The sequence below is a fragment of the Girardinichthys multiradiatus genome, unplaced genomic scaffold (assembly GCF_021462225.1).
Source record: "Girardinichthys multiradiatus isolate DD_20200921_A unplaced genomic scaffold, DD_fGirMul_XY1 scaffold_25, whole genome shotgun sequence".
Taxonomy (NCBI): Eukaryota; Metazoa; Chordata; class Actinopteri; order Cyprinodontiformes; family Goodeidae; genus Girardinichthys; species Girardinichthys multiradiatus.
In genome coordinates, this window is record NW_025917678.1 from 61780 (window position 1) to 83043 (window position 21264).

Consider the following 21264-nt stretch of genomic DNA (forward strand, 5'->3'; position numbering starts at 1 on the left):
CGACGCTCCGCTCGCCTGACCGCCCTCTGGTGGCTACAAGTGGTAACTACAGCTAATATAAAGCTAGAACAATTATAAACACGCTTCCTGTGAGTTTCTTTCAAAATAAAGCACCGGCAGCAATAATACTGCTGTCGTTTGAAGCAGCTTAACTAGAAGCTAGGAGGAAAGTCAACAGTCTTCATAAATTAAATGGTTCACATGATTTATTTAAACATCATTAGTCTCTGTATGGGCTGCATGGTGGCGCAGTTGGTAGCACTGTTGCCTTGCAGCAAGAAGGTCCTGGGTTCGATTTCCAGCTGGGGGTCTTTCTGCATGGAGTTTGCATGTTCTCCCCGTGCATGCATTGGTTCTCACCGGGTACTCCGGCTTCTTCCCACAGTCCAAAGACATGCCTGTTAGGTTAATTGGTCACTCTAAATTGCCCTTAGGTGTATGAATGAGTGTGTGCTTGGTTGTATGTGTGTTGCCCTGCGATGGACTGGCGACCTGTCCAGGGTGTACCCCGCCTCTCGCCCATAGATTGCTGGAGATAGGCACCAGCTCCCCCACGACCCACTATGGAATAAGCGGTAGAAAATGGCTGACTGACTAGTCTCTTAATAACGCTAAAATAATCTGCTGTCTCAATAAGAAGATAAAAAAGCTGCTGTGCTTTAAAAAACATAACATGATGTTTCTATTTCTGCTAATAAATACTTTTAATAATATTAATAAACTATTAAGGAAGAGATTAACAATTAACGATTTTAGTTTCTTTGATGATCTGTAAACAGTAAGCTAAACTGCAGAGTATTAAAATAAATGTGCATTTACAATGTTTGTATAAAGTTAACTGCATAGAAAAAACACTTAGAACATTTTTAAACAGTATATTTGCTCTTCATTAGTCATCCAGGAACCAACATTTTATTAAAATAAATATGGAAAACCCTAATTGATTAACCAATCAGATACATTCACATTATCCTGCAGCTTAGAGGTGTGAATAAAAACAGCACCACCACAGCGTAGATCATTGATATGGGACATGAACCCCCGTCCCCCTAAAGTTCTATAAATTTAGTGGAAAACTAAAATTACAACATGAAATATGGCGTTAAAAACGTCCACCACCAAAACAAACTCTGAGAAATATTAAATTACTGAAACTAAATGACTGATATAAAATCTCATCATTTAAAGATTTAGGAATAAATATAAAAACCTTTTGAAAAAAATCCTAATTTTTTTTCTTCAGTAAATAAACTTAAACCAATCAGAGTTTATTGCCTGCGAGCTAAAAGTTGATATGTCTCACATAGTTAGAGGAAGGGGAAGGAAATTCAACTATTTCAACACATCCAACGTTAGGGGGCGCTATAATGAGGAGGCGTTTATGTAGCAATGAGTCTAAACAGAAACCTTAGTGTGTATCCATGACAACAAGGGTCATTTGTTGGTTGTTTGTGAACAAAATGCAACCTGATGATCCAGAGGCAGCGCGTCCAAGCGGCGCAGGTAACCTTACAACCAGAAAGGTTCATGTCTGCTGTGATTTACACGCCCTGCCACGGGAACGCGCATCGCTGCCATGATGATTAAAACAGATGATTAAAACAGATTTAATACTTTTAAATATATTTGTAATATTAACATGTTTTTCATCAGTGCCGTCCTGAAACAATGATGTTGTTTGGCAGATTAATTCAAGAAATGATGGTTTTGACCCATTTTATCTGAACAGGTTTGAGTTGAAGGTTTTAAGGGCTTAGAGTCTGAAGAATATTTAATATCTAATTACTTATACAGAATATTTTCCTGTTTGGGGTTAAAGTAAAACTCTGCAAATTTATCCACGTAACTGAACATGGTCGTTTTGTCTTGGAAAAGAAAAGACTCTTCTTTCGAAGAGTTGAACCACCATCCATCCATCCATGCATCCATCCATCCATCCATCCATCCATCCATCCATCCATCCATCCATCCATGCATCCATCCATCCATCCATCCATCCATCCATCCATCCATCCATCCATGCATCCATCCATCCATCCATCCATCCATCCATCCATCCATCCATCCATCCATCCATCCAATTTATACTTTAAAAGGGAAAATAAATCTCAGAGAACTCAGAAAATTTGCATCTGGAAAAATTAAGGAAGTAAGAAATAGTTCAGAAAATATGGAAGTGAACTCTGACTCTAAATGGAAGAAGATCTGATGACCAGGCTGAACATGAGGCTGGCAGCCAGATGCCAGCTTCACCATCGACTCCATCAACAGTGACGGCAGCAGCTAAAAGAAGAAGAGGAGGGTAACGTCAAGTTCTCGTCTGAACTGAAAACTACGATCTGCTGGAGGAACTGTCTACAGTTTAGTTGTTGATGCAGGTTTTTGTTCATGTTTCTCACATTTGTCCAAAATAAATTAGAACAAGTTCTAAATACCAGTCAGTAACTTTGACCCAAAACCTCCAGGTGTCTGCTAGGCAGCTGAAGATGAAGATATATTAAATTTTTCAGCATCACAGTGAGTCTAATTATACGTTAAAATCATCAAATGAATCAGTTCATCAGAAAGTTGGAATGACCTAGTCAAAGTCCAGAACTAAATTATTGTTGGATCGTCCAAAGAGGGCTGTGGACAAGAGATGTTCTCCCAGTCTGATAGATATGAAGAACTTTAGCAAGGCTGAGGAGCAAATATGGTGAAGTGAAGATGTGTGAAGCTGACAGACTCCAACCAAAGAAGACTGGAGGCTAAACATGAACCAAAAGCTGCTTCAACAAAGTATCAGTCACAGGGTGCACATAGTTTTCCCCTCTAACAGATGAGTTTTTCAGTTGAATTGTACGAGATACTCGCTACATTATATGAGGAGAAAGTTTAATGATTTATCATCGTCTCATTTCCAACAAGTCAACATAAAAACCTGGTATTTTAACAGCGGTGTGGAGACTTGAGGGTCACTGTAGAGGTCAGGTTTTTATTTTTATTAAACTAGATGTTTTGGACAAAACCTTGAGCTGAAACACAGGAGACAGGTTTTACTTTCTTTTAATTAAGTAATGAAATTGGGTCAGGTTAACTTATTGTGTTCATTAATTAGTGATGGAAAAAGGGAGTTAAGTTCTCATTTGTCAGAGATGGAGAGCAATGCTAACTTACATCTGGGTTTATCAGTTCCTTTAGTGTTTCAGACAGAAATTAGTGTAGAGCTTCAGGACCTGCTGACCTTCAAGACATTTTTTCCTCCTCAAAGTTCTGGTTGGGATGCAAACCAGTCCTATAATCAAAGTAGACAAGAAAGAGGCAGGTAGGTTCAATTAATGAAATATGAATATTAGGAAGAAATCGGCCTAATTAAATGACTTCTGTCTTTCAGAACAGGTCCATCTGAAATTCACTCCAAAAATATTGAAAATCATCTCTTTGTTGGATGTGTCTTAAGGTTTGGTTGCTGGTACTCAGAAAACTGATCCTCAGCAGATCAAGAATCTAATCTAAAAGGAGGAAATCATCAAAATCTCATAAAAAATAAATACAACTCAGACTAAAAGAAATAAAACAATTAAATGTGGCTTACTGAACATAAGATCTCTCTCTTCAAAGACTTTGCTAGTTAGTGACCTGATTTGTGACTTATTAGATTGATGTATTTTGCCTCACAGAAACCTGGCTGCAGCAAGAGGATTATGTTACTATACTGTAGGCTTGAATGGAGTCAAAGCCATTCTCATGCACATATGGAGGTGTTCATTCGTGAGTCTTGAACGGTATTTAGTTTTGATAATGTTCATTACAGAAAAAGCTGCTTCACAGTTGTGTGTGGAGCCAAACATGGTCAGGATGTATATGGCTACTTCCTTTAGACCTGAGAAGGTTGTTTCAGGGACCATTTGGAGACAGAAAGAGGGAGGGTCAGTTCTTTCAAACTGTTCTTTCAGGGCCACATCTGCTTGGAGATCAATCAAATGCATCTGGAGAGGCCCATGATCTACCCATTTAAAGAGCTGTGCCACTTCCTCCAAGAACGTCTTGACATCTGTGATGAGAAATGGGTTCTGCATGAACAAATTGAGCTGCGGTCCAAAGTTGAAGCTGTCAAAACAGTTTCTGAAGTTTAGAATTAGCTTATCAATAAAACCAACAAAGAAAGACACATCTCGCTCCCCCTGAACCTGTTCTTGTAGTGCTGGGAAGTGGGCACACTCTCCCTGCAGGTCTTCCTTGAACACCGCAAGCTTCCTCTGAAAGGAGCGGACGGCTGTCATCAGCTCAGAGACAGAATTGTCCTTGGCCTGTAGTCTCAAATTTAGTTCATTTAGATGGGAGGTAACATCAACCAAAAAGGCCACATTGTCCATGTATTTCTTATTTTCTAAAAAGTGAGAAAACTGTTTTGCCTTGTGACTTCTAAGCTCTGCCAAAAAAGATGCAACTTCCTTCCTAAAGGACCAAAAGCGTGCTAATACCCTTCCTTTGCTTAGTTATCTCACATTATTGTGGAGCAAATGATCATCAGCATCGGCATTAACTTCTTTGAGGAATTCTCTTAGCATGCGATGCTGGTAGGATGAGGATGCCCTGAGAAAATGGATCATTTTCATCATTATATTAATCTCCTCAGCATATGCATCTGACAGGGATGTGCAGAGGACAGACTGGTGAATGATGCAAGATCAGGATTGGTCTCTTTCAGTCTTGCAACAGCTCATTTTTCTCTCCCTATAGCAGGAGCTCCATCTGTGGTTATGGAAACTATTTTTTTGGCTCCATTCCTCTTTCTGTTAACATCTCCTTAATGGCCAGGTAGATGTCCTCTCCTCTTGTACTGGTCTGAAGGGGAGTGACACCTAGCAAGTCTTCACAGAATACTTTCTGGTCTATGTTGAAAAACCTGACATAAATTAACAGCTGAGCGTTGTCACAAATGTCAGTGGACTCTTGCACAGCTAAGCGCATGGCTTCATCTAACTGAGATAGCAAATCCTGGGTCAATATTTCACCTCTTTTTGTTGCAGATGATGCTGATAGGGGTATTTGATTTATTTGATCACACAGCTCTTGTTTTTGTTTCCCTTCAAGTAGTGTTTCAGCTACTGCACTCATGCATTCTTTGACAACCCCTGCCTCAGTAAATGTTTTTTTGTGTTGACCCAAAATCCAAGCAACTCTGAGGGAACATTGATGAGCTCGTTGTTGAGGAATAAAGGTGTGGCTCAGGATCCTGGTGGACTGCTCATACTGGGCTCTCAGACAACTTATTTTTTGTGCTCTTCCTTCAGCTTTGACTGGGTGTGTATGTTCAAAGCATTTATGTTTTGTCTCATAATGATGTTTCATATTGGCCCTTTTAATAAGTGCTACGGTTTCTGAACATATGAGACACACTGGTTTAGTGCTTCCAGGATGAATCCAGGAAGGATGAATAAAAATGAGTCTGTCCATTCCGGATTAAAGATCCTATTTTCACTGTCCACTTTTCTTTTTTTAGAAAGCGTCTGTTCCTTATCTCTCCGTTTCTCCGTCCCACCCGTCTCGTTCAACTCTCTGTAGCACTGTCCTGACTTCCTTTCTATGGCGCAGTCATTACTCTCCCTTTCTTCGTCTTACTAGTCTCTTTCTCTACTCTTTCTCTATTTTCTGTAGGTATGGGTCCAGATGGGACAGCTTCTGGGTCCAGACCCGGACCGCGGTCCGCCAGTTAATGACCTCTGGTATAGAAGATGAATGAATTGGCAGACAAGGTCACAAAAGAGGCGACCAGACACATTTTAGGTGAAATGGATATCAAGGTCCGTCGAATGAAAATTGAAAGTTTCATAAAGAATAAAATGAGGGAAAGATGGCAAAAACAATGGGAAGAAGAGAGAAAAGGCAGCTGGTTTTATAGAATTCAGTGGAAAACGGGAGAAATGGGGAGTACAGCAGGGAAGAAATAGTATGTCTCAGATTTGCGCACACATGATTAAATAGTACCTTATTCATCGTAGGAAAACATATTATAGGTAAATGTGATTATTGTAGAAAAGATTAAACTGTTTAACATATTTTGTTTTATTGTTAGAAATAGTCAGTCAGTCATTTTCTACCGCTTATTCCATAGTGGGTCACGGGGGGAGCTGGTGCCTATCTCCAGCAGTCTATGGGCGAGAGGCAGGGTACACCCTGGACAGGTCGCCAGTCCATCGCAGGTCAACACACAAACAACCACGCACACACTCATTCATACACCTAAGGGCAATTTAGAGAGCCCAAATAACCTAACAGGCATGTCTTTGACTGTGGGAGGAAGTCGGAGTATGTAACCCCGCCTCCCGTCCATAGACTGCTGGAGATAGGCACCAGCTTCCCCGCGACCCACTATGGAATAAGCGGTAGAAAATGACTGACTGACTGACTGTTAGAAATATAGTATTGAAAGAGTTCAGCTAATTTACAATCAAATAGATTTGAATTATTACAGACAAATCCAATATTTAATAGTTCTGAAGCTTTGCTAAACTATTTTAAAATGACTCGTTCATTTGAAAGGATATGATCGTTTTTTTTACTTTTTGTATTCGTCGTTTCAGTCCACACTCCATACCAGTTGGTGGCGGTAATGCGCATCTACAGGTATTTGCCAACCGCCATAAAATCCTACAAGAAGAAGAAAGGATTTCCGGTTCCGCTGGCCCCGCCCCCTCTTCCCAAACACGCGGATCTCTTCGAGTTTTTCATCCTTTGTTCTCTGTTCGTCAGCAGCCCAGAAGCGGGAGTGTTGATAAAACTGTAAGAGAGCTGCAGCAGCAGCAGTTGATGAACTCTGGAAAGAAGTCCAGCAGCTTGAGGAACATCTGGTCAAAGAAACTGGAGGGAAGCAGGAGCTCAAACAGCGGCAGGACGCAGCAGAGGAAGAGACACCAGATGATGGATGATGTTTTCCAGCCCAGATTAGGTTTGGATGTTTCCTTCTTCATGCCAACTGTGTGGATGGTAGTTAAAGTTTAGGAGCCGTTTTCAGTCTGCTGGTGGATTATTCCTCTGAATTAGAACTCGTTGTTAGGATAGTGAAACATCAGCAGGAGCTTCTGGAGCCCAGCTCAGAAATATTAGAGTTTGAAACGACAGAGGATCATCTAACTGCGGTGAAGTGAGCCGATATAAGTCAATGGATCTGATGTGTGTGTTTTTTTTTTTTAAAGATAAAATAATAAATGCAGGTTTTAGCAGTTATTTAGATTTCCACAAACTTTTCCTAACATTTATTTTTCTTGTCATCAGGTTAGAAACTATGTGATGTTTTTACATCATTTTCCACAAATATCAACATCCAATAGAGGAAAATGTGTCCATCCTCTTTTTTCTCATTATTTTAGAACCTAAAAATAAAATAGGTTCTTAAAAATTAAAACACATTTTAACATAGTAGATATTTATCTGAAATTATAAGTTGTCTTTTTTAAAAGGTCATGTAAGATTTGTGTCTTTAAATTAGTTTTATGTAGCTGGACTGAGGGCAATAATTGCTCTTTTTATTGTAAAGGTGACAGACCTCTAGTTTAGGACAAAACATCTCACTGAATATGAAGTTCAATAAAATAACCAGAAACTGTTCTGTAATCTTCTTGTTGCTGATGTAGAGAGAGCTCCTTCAGTGCATATTAAACTATCGTTTGCACGTCAAATATTCTGAACATAAAGCCACAAGCATGGAGTAACACGTGTTCCCATCATTGAATAATAACGCTTACTGATATAAAAGTGATACTTAATAATTAAAGCTATAACTAATCATAGAATAGAATAGATCTCATGGGTTCTGATGGATTTCCCTCAGAAACTGTCCACTAATGCCGCCTGATGCATATTTCACACATTGAAGGATTGTTTAAGGAACAACTAGTTGTTGGTTTATGATAAATTATGTCTCCTTTTTCTTATCACTGCACTAAACGACAAAATGTGTTTATTTCTGTTCTCATTGCTATATTCATATAAACAATCTCTACTTCACAAACCATCTGCTTCACAGCAAAACTCTGGCAATTATGTTTTATATAATAGTGATTTAATTCAGGCGTTAAATATGAGATTCTGCACATGACCTAAACTGTCAGTTCTTGAGGTTCAGTTTTCTCTAAACTGCTGATCAGATGTTTTTCTCTAATGTGAATCTTTACCAGCTTAGAAACATTAAAGTTGTTCATAATGCATGTAATGTGTTTCAGTGCTGCCAGCAGATGTTAAAGAAGAGGCTCCTGAAGAACAGAGTCCTGATGTGGATCAGCAGGAGCCAGAGCCCCTCCAGATAAAAGAGGAACAGGAGGAACTCTGGACCAGTCAGGAAGGAGAGCAGCTCACTGTGAAGGAGGAGACTGATACCAGGTTTCCATTAACTGCAGCTCCTATCAAGAGTAAGGATTTGTTTGTGTGTGTGTCTCCTGTCTGGCAGCTAACAGTCTGGTGCATCTGGTTGTCTTTTATGATCAAAAGTAGATTTGCTTCACAAAAAGGACGAAGAAATGAGACGTTTCCTGAGCTGAAACTGATAGAAAAATACGACCCAAACAGATTATAAAGATATCTACGCAGAACCTGGAGAGACTAAATTAAACTATTCTGCTCTCCTACAGACTCAAAGTTCACAACAAAATGCATTTAAAGGCTAAAAAAGTGGATTTTGCAGATGTCTCCTTTAACTCTGCTCTTAATGCACCTGAACCTGTTCCTCTAGAAGATTCCAGAAAACTCTGTAATTAGTTTCTTAATTTCTTGGACAAGGTTGACATTAGGGCCTGTATTTCTCTTCCCTCCTATGACCCGTCCATCTTGGTCACCTGCCTCGCTGTCTTTGATCACTGGGAGCCTTATTTCCTTTCCTCTCTAGAGACACTGGTTATCAGTATAAAACCATCTGGCTCCCCCTGTGATGTTCTTCCTCCACGTCGTCTTAAGGAGTTTTCTTCTTCTATTGGCCTCTTTATCCTTAAAGTTATTAACAGTAGTTTGACCTCCAGCGTGGAGCAGAACAATTTTAAACATACTATTGTGAAATCTGGCCTCAATCAGTTTGCTTTGTTAATCTTTAGGCTGATCTCCAAGTTACCCTTTTCTGTCCAAAATTTTGAAACAACAGTTTACAACCAGCTGAAGCCTTACTGGATAAATATATGATTATGGAAGTGTTCCAGTCTGTGTTTAAAACTTACCACTGAATCGGCTCTTTTAGGGATTTTTGATGATTTATTCTTAGCAACAGATTCTGGGAACTGCTTTTAGATTTACCAGCTGCTTTTGATCCAGTGGATCATAACGTTCTCATCTCCAGACTGGAGCAGTGGGTGGGCATCACTGGCTCAGCTCTTTAATGGTTTAAAACAGGTTTGAATCTCCCACCCCAGTAGCAGCATTAATTCTGCTTCGTTGTTACATCAACTACCTCTCAGCGGTAGCCTGAAGGTCCTGGGTCTGACTCCCCCTCCTCATTTATCTTCTGCATGTAGCTTTGATATCTCTGTTGACCAGGTGTGTAGAGATCTTTAAAAGTTTCACCCTAGGAAATCTCCTGGTCCTGACGGTATCAGCCCAAGGGTTCTGAAGGCTTGTGCGGGTCAGCTGAGTGGAGTGCTGCAGTACCCCTTTCCTATGAGCCTGAAGCAACAAAGAGTTCCAGAGCTATGGAAAACATCATGTCTGGTTCCAGTGCCAAAGAAAGTACCTTCTAAAGGACTTCATGGCTATAGACCCATAGCTCTGACCTCTCACATTATGAAGGTCAGAGAGAGGCTAGTTCTGCTGCACCTGAGGACACGGGTGTGTGCAGCCCAGAGTTGGTGCACGTGTTGGGGATAGTATTTATCCTGATATTTAATTCCAGCTCCAGACCTTCTACAGGTAGATATCACCTTGGGCAAGGTGCTTATTCCCAAGGTTCCACATTGATGTATGGATGTACTGGCCTTGTGTGTGTGTGTACTTGTACTTGCTGCTGATTAAGAACCATTTTTTGTATTTTTATCGTAAAGTGATGACATTTTAACAAATTGAGGACGTTTCCTGGTCCTCACTTTTTCAATTTCCGATTTTGGGACAGAGGTTAGGATTAGGACTAGGGTATGAATTGAGTTTAGGCCCAAGAAATCAAGAATAATGAATGGAAGTAACTGAAAGTCCTCATGAAGATAGAAGTACAAGGATGTGTGTGTGTGTGTTTGAATGGCGTGTTGTGAAATTATGATTATATGATTATGAATATTTAGAAAAAAATAGAATTTAACAATCATAATTAATATATAATGTATTATTCATATCCAAAATCAATCACCGTGTTTAGATATTCAGAATAAACTATGAAAATGTGATTGTTTGGCTGCTTGCACTTAATAATTGGAAGTATTAAGTGAGAAGCATGGACGTGAGGACATGATGAGTGGCTGAGATCTCGTGAGAGCTGTGCTCAAGTAATAACTCAAGTAAAACAAGCCAATAAATTGAAGCCCAACATAGAAACGTTTAAAATACTAACCACTGTCTCATATTTCCCAACAAAACAAATTGGAAGAGGAAACCTTAGACAGCCTGGAGAGCTAGGTAGACCAATGTTTTGACAACATAGTAATGGGCAAAATACAAAAATCTGCATCCATGACCACACCAGCATCAAGATACCCCCGTTCAGAATGCTCGGCCAGCACCTCCACTATCTCTCCAGAGAAAAGCTACGCTGATATCCTGGACTCTATTGATAAGAAGCTAACCAGCCTGGATGCTCGTCTTACCCTGGTGGAGGTTCTCCACAAGGAATTTTAAGCTCTGAGGGAATCTCTGGAGTTCAGCCACAAACAACAAGCTTCGCTCACAGCCAAGAAACAAACGCTGAGGGATAAGGTAAAGAAATGTACCGATGGAATGATGCAGCTGTCTGAAACAAATAAATGAGGGAGACCATCCTGAATATACAAGCTTGGGGCATGTGGGACAACCTTGTCTTCACCAGCATCCCAGAACGGGCAGAGGAGGACACTTAATCCATTATCTGGGAATTTCTCCAAAGTCAGCTAAAACTCCCAAGTGACGAGTTTAAAAACATCACATTCCATCGTGTTAACTGGCTCGGAGGTAAGAAGCCCGACAACAACCGGCCTCGGCCATTTGTAGTGAAATTCAGGCACTACAAGCAGAAAGAGCAGGTCAGGAGTCGGGGCAGAGAGCTACGGGGAACGAACTTCAGTGTCATTGACTAGTTTCCAAAGAAGATCCTCAAATGGAGGAGAGTACTATTCCCAATCAGGAAGAAATATATCACTGAAGTGGCTGTAGATAAACTCTTTTAATGGTCAGTTGTTCAGGGACCTGGTTGGATAAGAGGTTAGATAACGCAGTTATAATCTAATGTAAAGCACAGCTCAGCATGATGAAAACATGTACCTGTGAGGCAGGAGTAAAGAGATTCAAGAAAATCTGATTAAAATCATAACCAATCAAAAGCATGAAGCTTTTAATAAAAGTATCCGAAGTAATTGAAAATCCTCAAAAATAACAAAAAAAGCTTTATATATTATGTACAAAATAATAAACATACGGTATTTTTATCAACAATGTAATAACTATTATTTTTCAGCTTTAAATTAAATCATTTAAATCACTATATACATTTGTGTTTTAGAATATGGTAATTAACGCTAGAACTCCCAAGCCCGTCAATTTGACGGCGAGCATTCTGGATGCGAGGCGGTGATGATGTCATCACATTACATTGGTCAGAATGCTAAAGGTTTTCTTGCACGCTATAAAATGATGGTTTTGACAAGAATTAATAGTATTTGATCAAAACCTATTATGTTTTATTGTTATTTATATATAGTACTGAAAAATAATACAGAGTAGCGGGTAGATTTAAAAAAAAAAAAATCTTTACTAATCTGACCAAAAGCTGGACAGCTCCATGTTACGCCCCCCTTTCACTCCGCGGACATAAACTAGTGCTAAAAATGCCTTCAGCTCATCCACACTCATGTCCCAGGAGGAATCATCTCCTAAATCTCTGCTGGCCTCAACCACCCTGCAGTCCTGAACGTGGATGAGCATTTCGGCATCCACCAAGCAGAAGAACGCGGTCTGGGCATTTTGGATCTGGCGTTCTGTCAGCGTGTTCTGTGTCTGACGGCTCCCTCTACTTTCTTCCTCCTCTACCACTGTCCACACAGTGCCATCCTTTCCTATTTCCTCCTCCTTCCCAGGTGTGCGCTCGTCTTGCGAGTAAAGCGCAGAATAGATTGTTGTTCCTGGGCTACTATATCTATGACCTAACTTATTGTTTATTTCTTTGTCCATCATCAGTACCTTGATCTGTAGTTTCTCTCCTGCCAGCTGGATTGCTGGGTTTATAGCTGGGCACTGATCACCTGGCTCCTCTCCCTGTCTCTGAACCTGCGCTGATTGTGGCACTGTTGCTGTAGTTTATATATTATTAGTTTACTAATCTGTAAACTATAGCCTAAAATGATTAATTGGTTACATAGGCTAGTCTTTTACTTCCTTGAAATAATGCGCCACAACCTCCTGCTAACGGGACGACTCGTGTTTTTTAGCCGGGGGAGGCTCACTCTCTGACCCGCTGTCACTGGAACTGAATGCTGACCAAGAGCCGTCAGAATCCCTCTCGACCCCAGAATCACAATCATCAAATTTTTGAAGCATCTCCAATGCCTCTTCAGCAGAAAACATCCTTCTAGAAGCTATTTGTAGGATGCCAACAATCTCCTTCTCAGACTGCGTTCTAGAGTGGCGGTTGCTAGGCAACGCTCGCGCGTATACTCAGCCGCGGGGAAAAAAAATATCAATGTAAATAATAGGGCCGTCAAAATAGCGGCTGTAGTAGTTAGAGATAGAAATACTTAGATCTTTAAATAGAGACATAGGAATACACAAGACACAGGTTTAGAAAAAGTCAGGATGCCAGGAAGATAAGAGTTTAATAAACCAGAGTTATGTCATGTCAAACTTTCAAAACCGTCAAATTGACGGCCCTGGGAGTTCTAGTGTTAAACCATGACACCGTGAAACCAATATATTTACAGTCCAGGTTATCACACCATTGTGGCCTCTCTGATTTTACCTACTGTACTGTTCACTGATAATATTTATCAGATTCTTTTCTCTAGTTTTAATCTTTATCATCTTTGTAACATTGTCAAGGTAAAGTTGTTCATAATGCATATAAAGTGTTTCAATGATGTCTGCAGATGTTAAAGAAGAGGCTCCTGAAGAACAGAGTCCTGATATGGACCAGCAGGAGCTGGAGCTCCTCCACATAAAGGAGGAAAATGAAAGAATCTGGTCCAGCCAGGATGAAGAACAACTGAATGTGAAGAAGGAGACTGATTATACCAGGTTTCCAGTAACTGTTGTTCATATGAAGAGTGAAGAGGATGAAGAGAAACCTCTGTTCTCTCAGCTTCATCAACACCAAACAGAAGACAGAGATCTTCCAAGAAGTATCTCAAATGACCAGATAAAAGTAGAAATTAAAGAAGAGGACTGTGGAACATCAGTATCCAGCAGGAACCCAGATCTAAATACTCATGGAGGCTCTTCCAACTATTCTGAAACTGAAGATGGTGAGGATGATGAAGAGGATGATGATGTGAAGCATCATGAATCTGAGCTTAAACACTTATCAGACTCTGAAACTGAAGACAGTGAGGATGATTGGAAGGAGAGCAGGACTCCAGGATCTGGCAGAAACACTGTCAACAAATATTTGAGCTGCTCTGAGTGTGGGGGAAAATTTGCTAACAGACGCTCTCTTCAGAGTCACATGACATGTCATCCAAGATTAACTTCTTCAGATTGTTCTGGTAATGAGACGTGTTTCAGAGAAAAGAAAAACATAGATTCGCTCACGAAGTTTCAGACGGGTAGTAAAGATTTTAACTGTGGTGAGTGTGGTAAAAGTTTTAACTTGAAACGAGATCTCAAAAGGCACACAAAAGTCCACACAGGAGACAAACCTTTTAGTTGTGATGCTTGTGGAAAAAGATTTGCCTGCAAGTCATATTTAAACACACACATGAGAATTCACACAGGAGACAAACCTGTTAGTTGTGATACTTGTGGAAAAAGATTTGTCTCCAAGTCACATTTAAACAACCACATGAGAATCCACACAGGAGACAAACCTGTTAGTTGTGATACTTGTGGAAAAAGATTTGTCTCCAAGTCACATTTAAACAAACACATGAGAATTCACACAGGAGACAAACCTTTTAGTTGCGATGCTTGTGGAAGAAGATTTGCCTGCAAGTCATATTTAAACACACACATGAGAATTCACACAGGAGACAAACCTTTTAGTTGTGATGCATGTGGAAAAAGATTTATCACCAAGTCACTATTAAACACACACATGAGAATTCACACTGGAAATAAACCCTTTGGTTAAGATCTTTATGTGGACTTTTTTGGTTTCAAGTCACAATTGAACAAACGCAAGAATCCAAACTGGAGAGAAACCTTTTGGTTGTGATGAATGTGGTAAAAACTTTACCTTCAAGTCAAATCTAAACCAGGATGATAGAATTTACAGAAAAGACAAACCCATTGCTAGTTATGTTTGCCAGGGCCACTATTCAACCTAGGGTTTTAACAGATTTCAATGAGAGTGTTTCATTGCACATAGCTTGGTTTTATGGATTACAGACTTTTTAGCAGGTAGAGTCCAGCAGGTTCAACACTCTCTGACAAAACAATTACCAGCACAAGCTCTCCTCAGGGATGTGTTTTATCTTCATTGTTATTCACCTTGTACACAAACTCCTGCAAAAGCACTTTCCCTAATAGACATTTAATTAAATATGCTGACGACATGGTCCTTTTAGACGACAAAGGAGAGGAGCATGGACTAGTTCAGACCTTTTCACTAATTGGTGCAAAAAATCCAAGTTGCTATTGACTTCAGGAAGCTTCAGTCATTCTCCCCAACCATCATCGATGGAGATCAAATTGAGACTAATGCTAGAAGTACCTGGGCATGGTTCTGGACTGCCATCTAAGGTGAGACTCATGGGCTGACAGGGCAACTTAACACCCTTAGAATGTCCTTGACTTCTGTTCATAAGAACAGTCCACTTAAGAGGCAGTGTCTTGTTAAAGAAAATTAGTTTAGGATATAACAACCTAAATATTGTTAATTTCATTATGTTTAGCTTTTGTTTGTGGTGGTATGAGGCTACCTGGTGAAGCTAATCTGAACAGGCCTCTAAACCTTAAGGCCAGTTTTATTTGTTCTGTGTTTTAAAGTTGAAACAAACGTTATTTCAATGAGATGTTTTAAACAGTGATGGTCCAATAATGGGATTTTGCTCCATTTTATCTGTGGTTTGTTTAATCGCTTTGAACTAAGCTGCTAAAATTGTGTCCCAGTACTGCTTAAAACATGCTAAAGGTTGTCTTTGCTAGCAGCTAACAGGCTAATAGCCTTGCTTATAAACATGGTATACAGCTTTGTTTACAACAGAGCTTGTCTCATTCGCTCCGTAATCGTTGGATAACGCACCATCAATGCTTGTATACACATTAATATTTGTATTGTATGGTATTTAAAATAACGTATACAATTATTGAATAAGGTATTTTCTTTGTCTTAGCAGCTTGTGACCTAGATGTGAATCACCACATCTCTCTATCCGTCCATTGGCGGTTCGCCCCCTGGCGTCTTCAAATAAAGTTTCTCACTTCCATTTTAAGTGGTAATAACTCTGTTCAACCATGTGCTGAAGAATAATTACATACCATTGAAAATCAATTGTCCCAAAAGGTTATAGATTTCTAATTTGGGAAATTATTCTTTTGAAAATTATTTTATTAAAATAATGTATTACTTACCTTCTGTTTTGTGTTGTGACTGGTTGTTTGAACATATACCAGTTGTTGCCCTTAATTACTTTTAAAACTAATTTGACCTCATTTCCAGATTCCTCAAAATAAATCCTGGTTCTTAAACCTAAATATCAACACTGAACTATGATGTCATTGCATCAATTTTATTGGTCCCCTTTTATCTTTTATTTGTATATAGTTTCATTAGTTTCTGTATTCCTTTATTTTGTTTGGTAGTTTTAGTTGAATAGTTGTAGTCTAGTATTTTTTAATTGACATATTTTAACTTAGAGTTGTTTTTTGTTAAATTCTTACATTTTGAAGAGAAGGTGTGGTGAATTGATTCCATATGTATGCAGAGTTTGCTGTTCAGTAATGCCAGTGCTCGAATCACTCTTTCATCTATTGTTCTAATATCACCACCATATTCAGCTGGTATTCACAGGACAATACTTGAAAGGCTGGTTATTAAATTAAATATAAAATAGCATCAGCATATTATTGCACAACAACATTTGTTAACCATGCAGTTACATCAAAACATTCTGTTAGCTTTAACTGTAATAAATTTCATATCATCAGTGTCTGTTCACAGCAATCTGTGATGAAACATGAAGCAAATCCTTTGTTCAATGTAATATTTGACCCGTTTACTCCATTTAATTTATGTTGCTGCTCTGTGTTGGATGTCTTTCAGACTTGTTTTATGATTATCTGTGAATATCCCAAGCTTTCCTCAGTAAAGATTATAATACAGTTTTAAAGTGAAAGTTTATTGTTCAAAACGAGGGTTTTAATCCAACTTGAAGCTGTCTTTTCCCTTCTTTTGCATCAGAAGCAACAAAACACTGAACTCCACTTTGACAAACTTCTTTAAAACTGTTAAAGTTGCACCTGTACATGGAGTTTGTATTAAGTCTATAAAAGTCACAAATGGCAGATGTGGCACGATTATTGGTTATAGTTTATAGAGCTCTCTTTACCCTACCTGCTTCATTAATGACAAAGCTCTGCCATGAAGTCGTACCTTTTCATTAATAATATGTAAAAACTGTTGGTTAGGAGCTGAAAAAAAAAATCAATGTACCTTATTTTTCAGGTTTTAACTTTTTGTCCTATTATTTACTTTAATTATGGTTGTTTTATATTTTCTTAGCAAATTAGTCTTACTTTAAAATAAATTGTTTTAATGTTTCCTGACTCCTTTATTAATTAGTCTTACTGCAGTATCTTTGTGTTTATGTCTTGGTTTTAAAAGGAGCTATAAAAGCAAGGTTGAATTGAATTAAGCTGAAGATCAATAAATTGTATATGAATGAACTATGACTTTTCTGGGCTGCGGTTGGGTGGATGGGGCGGTGCAGCATGTCTTGTGCCTGCTCCACTTGTGAAAATAAATCTGTTGGGCTTCTTCTTGGCACCTACGCAACAATTAATATCACAGTAAAGTGGCGTTTAGACTTCCAAATGTCTGTTTAATTCCATATTGATTCTATTAAGTAGATCTTCAGCTCTTTTTTTTAATGATTCACTTTAAGCAGATAATATACAAGCAAATAAGATATGTCCACCCTGTTATTTTCCCCCTTCTTACCATATGTGTTGAATAATGGAAAAAGTTCTTTTTGTAAAATAATGATGAAATGACTGCAAAACATTATTTCCTCTTTAAAATATCCAATAGTTCCACCTTCTTTTCTATATACAATCTGACTTTGAATATATTTAATCTTCCAACTAAAAGTATTTGACAGCAGTTTTCTTGTAAATAAACCACAGGATTTTAACCTATGAAAATAGTTGGTTTCATAAAACCTGGAGAGGACAGAGTGGACAATGAAGTGACTGGGTGAACACTGGCCTGGTAGAGAACCATTGATACTTAACCAGTATCTGACTAAAAAAAGTGAGTAGTTTTTTTTTGTTTTTTTTTTCAAACATATTGATTAGAAAAACATATTTGATCAGTTAAAAAATAACAAAATCAAAGTCTTGATGCGGTTGGCTAGGCTCCCTTACATAGATAACTGTTGGCCAACAGACTGTCTTGTATTCCAGTGAGAATCAGGTTGGATCATTATTGAAACTGATCTCTTCATGATTGAATTATCTTCATATGAATCTAGTTTATTCTGATTTCTTGTCTAATTGGAAATTAATTTGACAGGTTTGTGTGGAAAGTTCTTTGAGATAAGACTAGTTGTGAATTGGTGCTGTATAAATAAACTGAACTTAATATGCAACACTCTAAAACAATGTTTAGGTATGAGTGTGTTTGAGTCTGTATGGTTGTTTGTCTACGAGGTGTTTCTCCATGCCTCCAAGGTCCATCGACGCACACCTACAGACCCCATCGTTGTGTTGTCTTCTATGTTGGTGAAGAGTGTACTTTTTTCATCATGTAAAGCACTTTGAATTGTCTTGTTGCTCAAATGTCCCATACAAATAAACTTGACTTGTCTTGCAATGACCTTCACCTTGTTCACCCCCGACCAACTCTTTATTATTAATCAGTAAACTAACCAGCATCTGACCGCAGCTCATACTACTGTTGATGCTGCTGCAGCATTAGGTTGATTTTCTTATTGAGGAGCAGTTTTCCCGTCCACTTTGAACATGACATCCTCTAGTGCCACTGTCCATGGTGCTGCAGTGTCAGTTTTACTTACTTTATAATCAGCAGCTTCCAGTCTACAAAGAACCTGACCTCCGCCTGTTCTGATCTTCATAGTTCTGCAGCATCAGTTTGATTTCTTTAGGAATGACCATTTTCTCAGTCCACCCTGACCTCTTTATGTAACAGTATCCATGGTACAACATGATCCCTTTTACTTTCTCATTAATCAGCACTTTCCTTTAAGTTCTGAAACCGACTTCTGCTTGTGCTTTTGCTTCTTTATATATATATATATATATATATATATAAATTTAAACAATGCTCAAAAAAATTAAGTGAACACTTAAGCAACACAATATAACTCCAAGTAAATCAAACTTGTGTGAAATCAAACTGTCCACTTAGGAAGCAACACTGATTGACGATCAATTTCACATGATGTTGTGCAAATGGAATAGACAACAGGGGGAAATATTTGGTGATTAGCAAGACACACTCAATAAAGAAGTAGTTCTGGAGGTGGGGACCACAGACCACTTCTCAGTACCTATGCTTTCTGGCTGATGTTTTGGTCACTTTTGAATGTTGGGAATGAGCATGCCCAGGCGTTGGAGGAAGGTTAGGGTCATAACTAATAAACAATGAGGAGTATTTCTTCAAATTTGACACAGATTTAACTCAAACATTTCCTCCAGTGATGTAAAGATGCTGATATAACCCACAGGTCTGTGAACCTCATCGTTCTCTGTGTTGCTCGGAAATCAAAAAGGTTTGGAAGCATATATTTCCTGATTTATCCTGGAGAAGGTGGGTAATGTTTGTTTTTCTGATATTCTCCCTAAATATGATCAGACATTTTGAGAAATAATCACTAATCCATTATTATTTTGCACAAATGCAACTTTTCTAGACTAAAACCCCCTTTATTGCAGTCTACAAGGATTCTGACTTAAATATAAATGATATCCAAACCTGTTGGAACAAGAAGGCAGGTAGAACTAGAAAAATTTGTGTTTCCTTGGAAGTTTGTTCTAATGTTCAAATGTTTTTCATTCTTTGGGGCCTCCTGGCTCATTGCTCGGCATTTTAATTGTTACCTTGTCTCAACACATTTCATCCGTATTTTGAAATATTCATTTTAAACATCGTGTTTGTAAACAACTGTATAAACACACGTGCAAAAGTAATATATAATAACAATAAATTTGTTTCCGGTTCCGCTGGAAATACACGTGGATCCCAAACACGTGGATCTCCTCCGGGTTCTTCATCCTTTGTTCCCTGTTCGTCAGCAGCCCAGAAGCTGGAGTGTTGATAAAGCTGTAAGAGATGTTATGGATGTATGATTCTGTGGCCTTTTCTAATCATCTCTTTGCTGCCCTAATTAAATATATCTGCCCTTGTTGCTTATCTGTCGCATCGCTCACTTCTACAGCTTACACAACGTAACTGCTGATATCACATAAGATGCAACACATAGTCAAGGATAAACTGATACAAGAGGATGACCTTTAGGAGGTTTAAGAACAGGCATAGATAAAAGCAGGACTCACGTTCCATTCTTGGCTCCTCTCGGTTCATCCCTAAGATGGGCTGAGGGGGGCCCGGCACCGAAGGTGAATGTCACTCTGTATCTGTTCAATTGTATATTCTGTACACTGATCATTTTTACATTAAATCTTGATTTTATACTTAACCATTTCTCATTATTTCACAAGGTAAATACTTTACTGGTTTTACTGGTTGGGTCTCAGAACTGGAGAGAAACAGATCCGGTGGTGCACAGGGAGGAAAGAGAGTAAAACTCCCGTTTTACAACAATATATACAACAATTATTTCTAAGAGATTAAATACTTTTGTAACAGAATTGATAAAGGAAGACCACACAGGATTAATGAGAGGACGTCAAACACATGATGATATTAGAAGAGTCCTGCATATAGTAGAACAAGTACAACAGAAAAAACAAAGTACCATACTCGTAAGTGTTGATCCAGAAAAAGCTTTTGATTCAGTAAATTGGAAATTTTTATATAAAATATCCAAAACACAAGTTTTAACACTCAACTATACTCCATCAAACGATTTACTGCAAAAACTATCAGAGAACCAATGAAAGTCTGCACTAGTATAGAAAATATGGCGACACTGAAGACATTTTAAAAGCTCCAATGAAACTCTTTAATGTAAGACTCTGGAGAACATTTTTGGACTTTGCTTAAACCCTGGACATACTGCAACATTTCCTGATATCAAGAAGTCAAGAAACTGTTGTTATTTTGATCTTTTTACACTGGTGGGAATTCTGGGCCCATGTGGGATGGTTCTGTTCGGACACGTTTGGATTCTTCAGATGATCTCATGTGTTGAACAGGGAAGGTTATAGTATTACTACAAGCTGCTACAGATGGACAGCAAATCTTGTGTTGACCAAAATGTGACGCACTGATGAATGAACTTGACATTTACTTTGAAAGTCTTCCTCTCCTCTTGCAGAACAGGAATGTGGGCCTGCCCTGGTATCTACTGCCAAAAGGTTCTAGGAGATAGTGCTATGCTGTACTCTGCCCTTGATGAGGGTTCATCTAAAAATATATAAGTAACAAGGAACTCAAGTATAAAGTTATCATCATATATTCATATTTCATTCATGTTGAAAACATTGTTAAAATATTAAGATTGTGGTTCTGTTATGCTGAGAAGGAAGCATTATAAAGTGTAATAATGTCGGCGCATCGTTGACAGAAAAAGTAAACCATCTTACCACTATTTGACTACTTGATGAAACAGT

The 21264-nt window shown here is 38.6% G+C and overlaps 1 protein-coding gene across 1 annotated transcript; it reads left to right on the forward strand.

Moving 5' to 3' along the window:
* The first annotated feature begins 1470 nt into the window (after window positions 1-1470).
* LOC124865128 (zinc finger protein 436-like) lies at window positions 1471-19787 on the forward strand. The gene is made up of 6 exons (XM_047360098.1): window positions 1471-1503; window positions 5641-5708; window positions 6567-6931; window positions 8205-8390; window positions 13221-14090; window positions 19765-19787. The coding sequence occupies exons 1-6, from the start codon at window positions 1471-1473 to the stop codon at window positions 19785-19787; spliced, it is 1545 nt and encodes a 514-aa protein (XP_047216054.1).
* Window positions 19788-21264: the final 1477 nt, after the last annotated feature.

Coding starts and splice junctions, on each gene's coding strand:
- LOC124865128 (XM_047360098.1), top strand. CDS start 1,471: ATGATCCAGAGGCAGCGCGTCCAAGCGGCGCAG. Junction 5,709..6,566: donor CCGCCAGTTAATGACCTCTG/GTATAGAAGATG, acceptor TCGTCGTTTCAG/TCCACACTCCATACCAGTTG. Junction 8,391..13,220: donor AACTGCAGCTCCTATCAAGA/GTAAGGATTTGT, acceptor TGATGTCTGCAG/ATGTTAAAGAAGAGGCTCCT.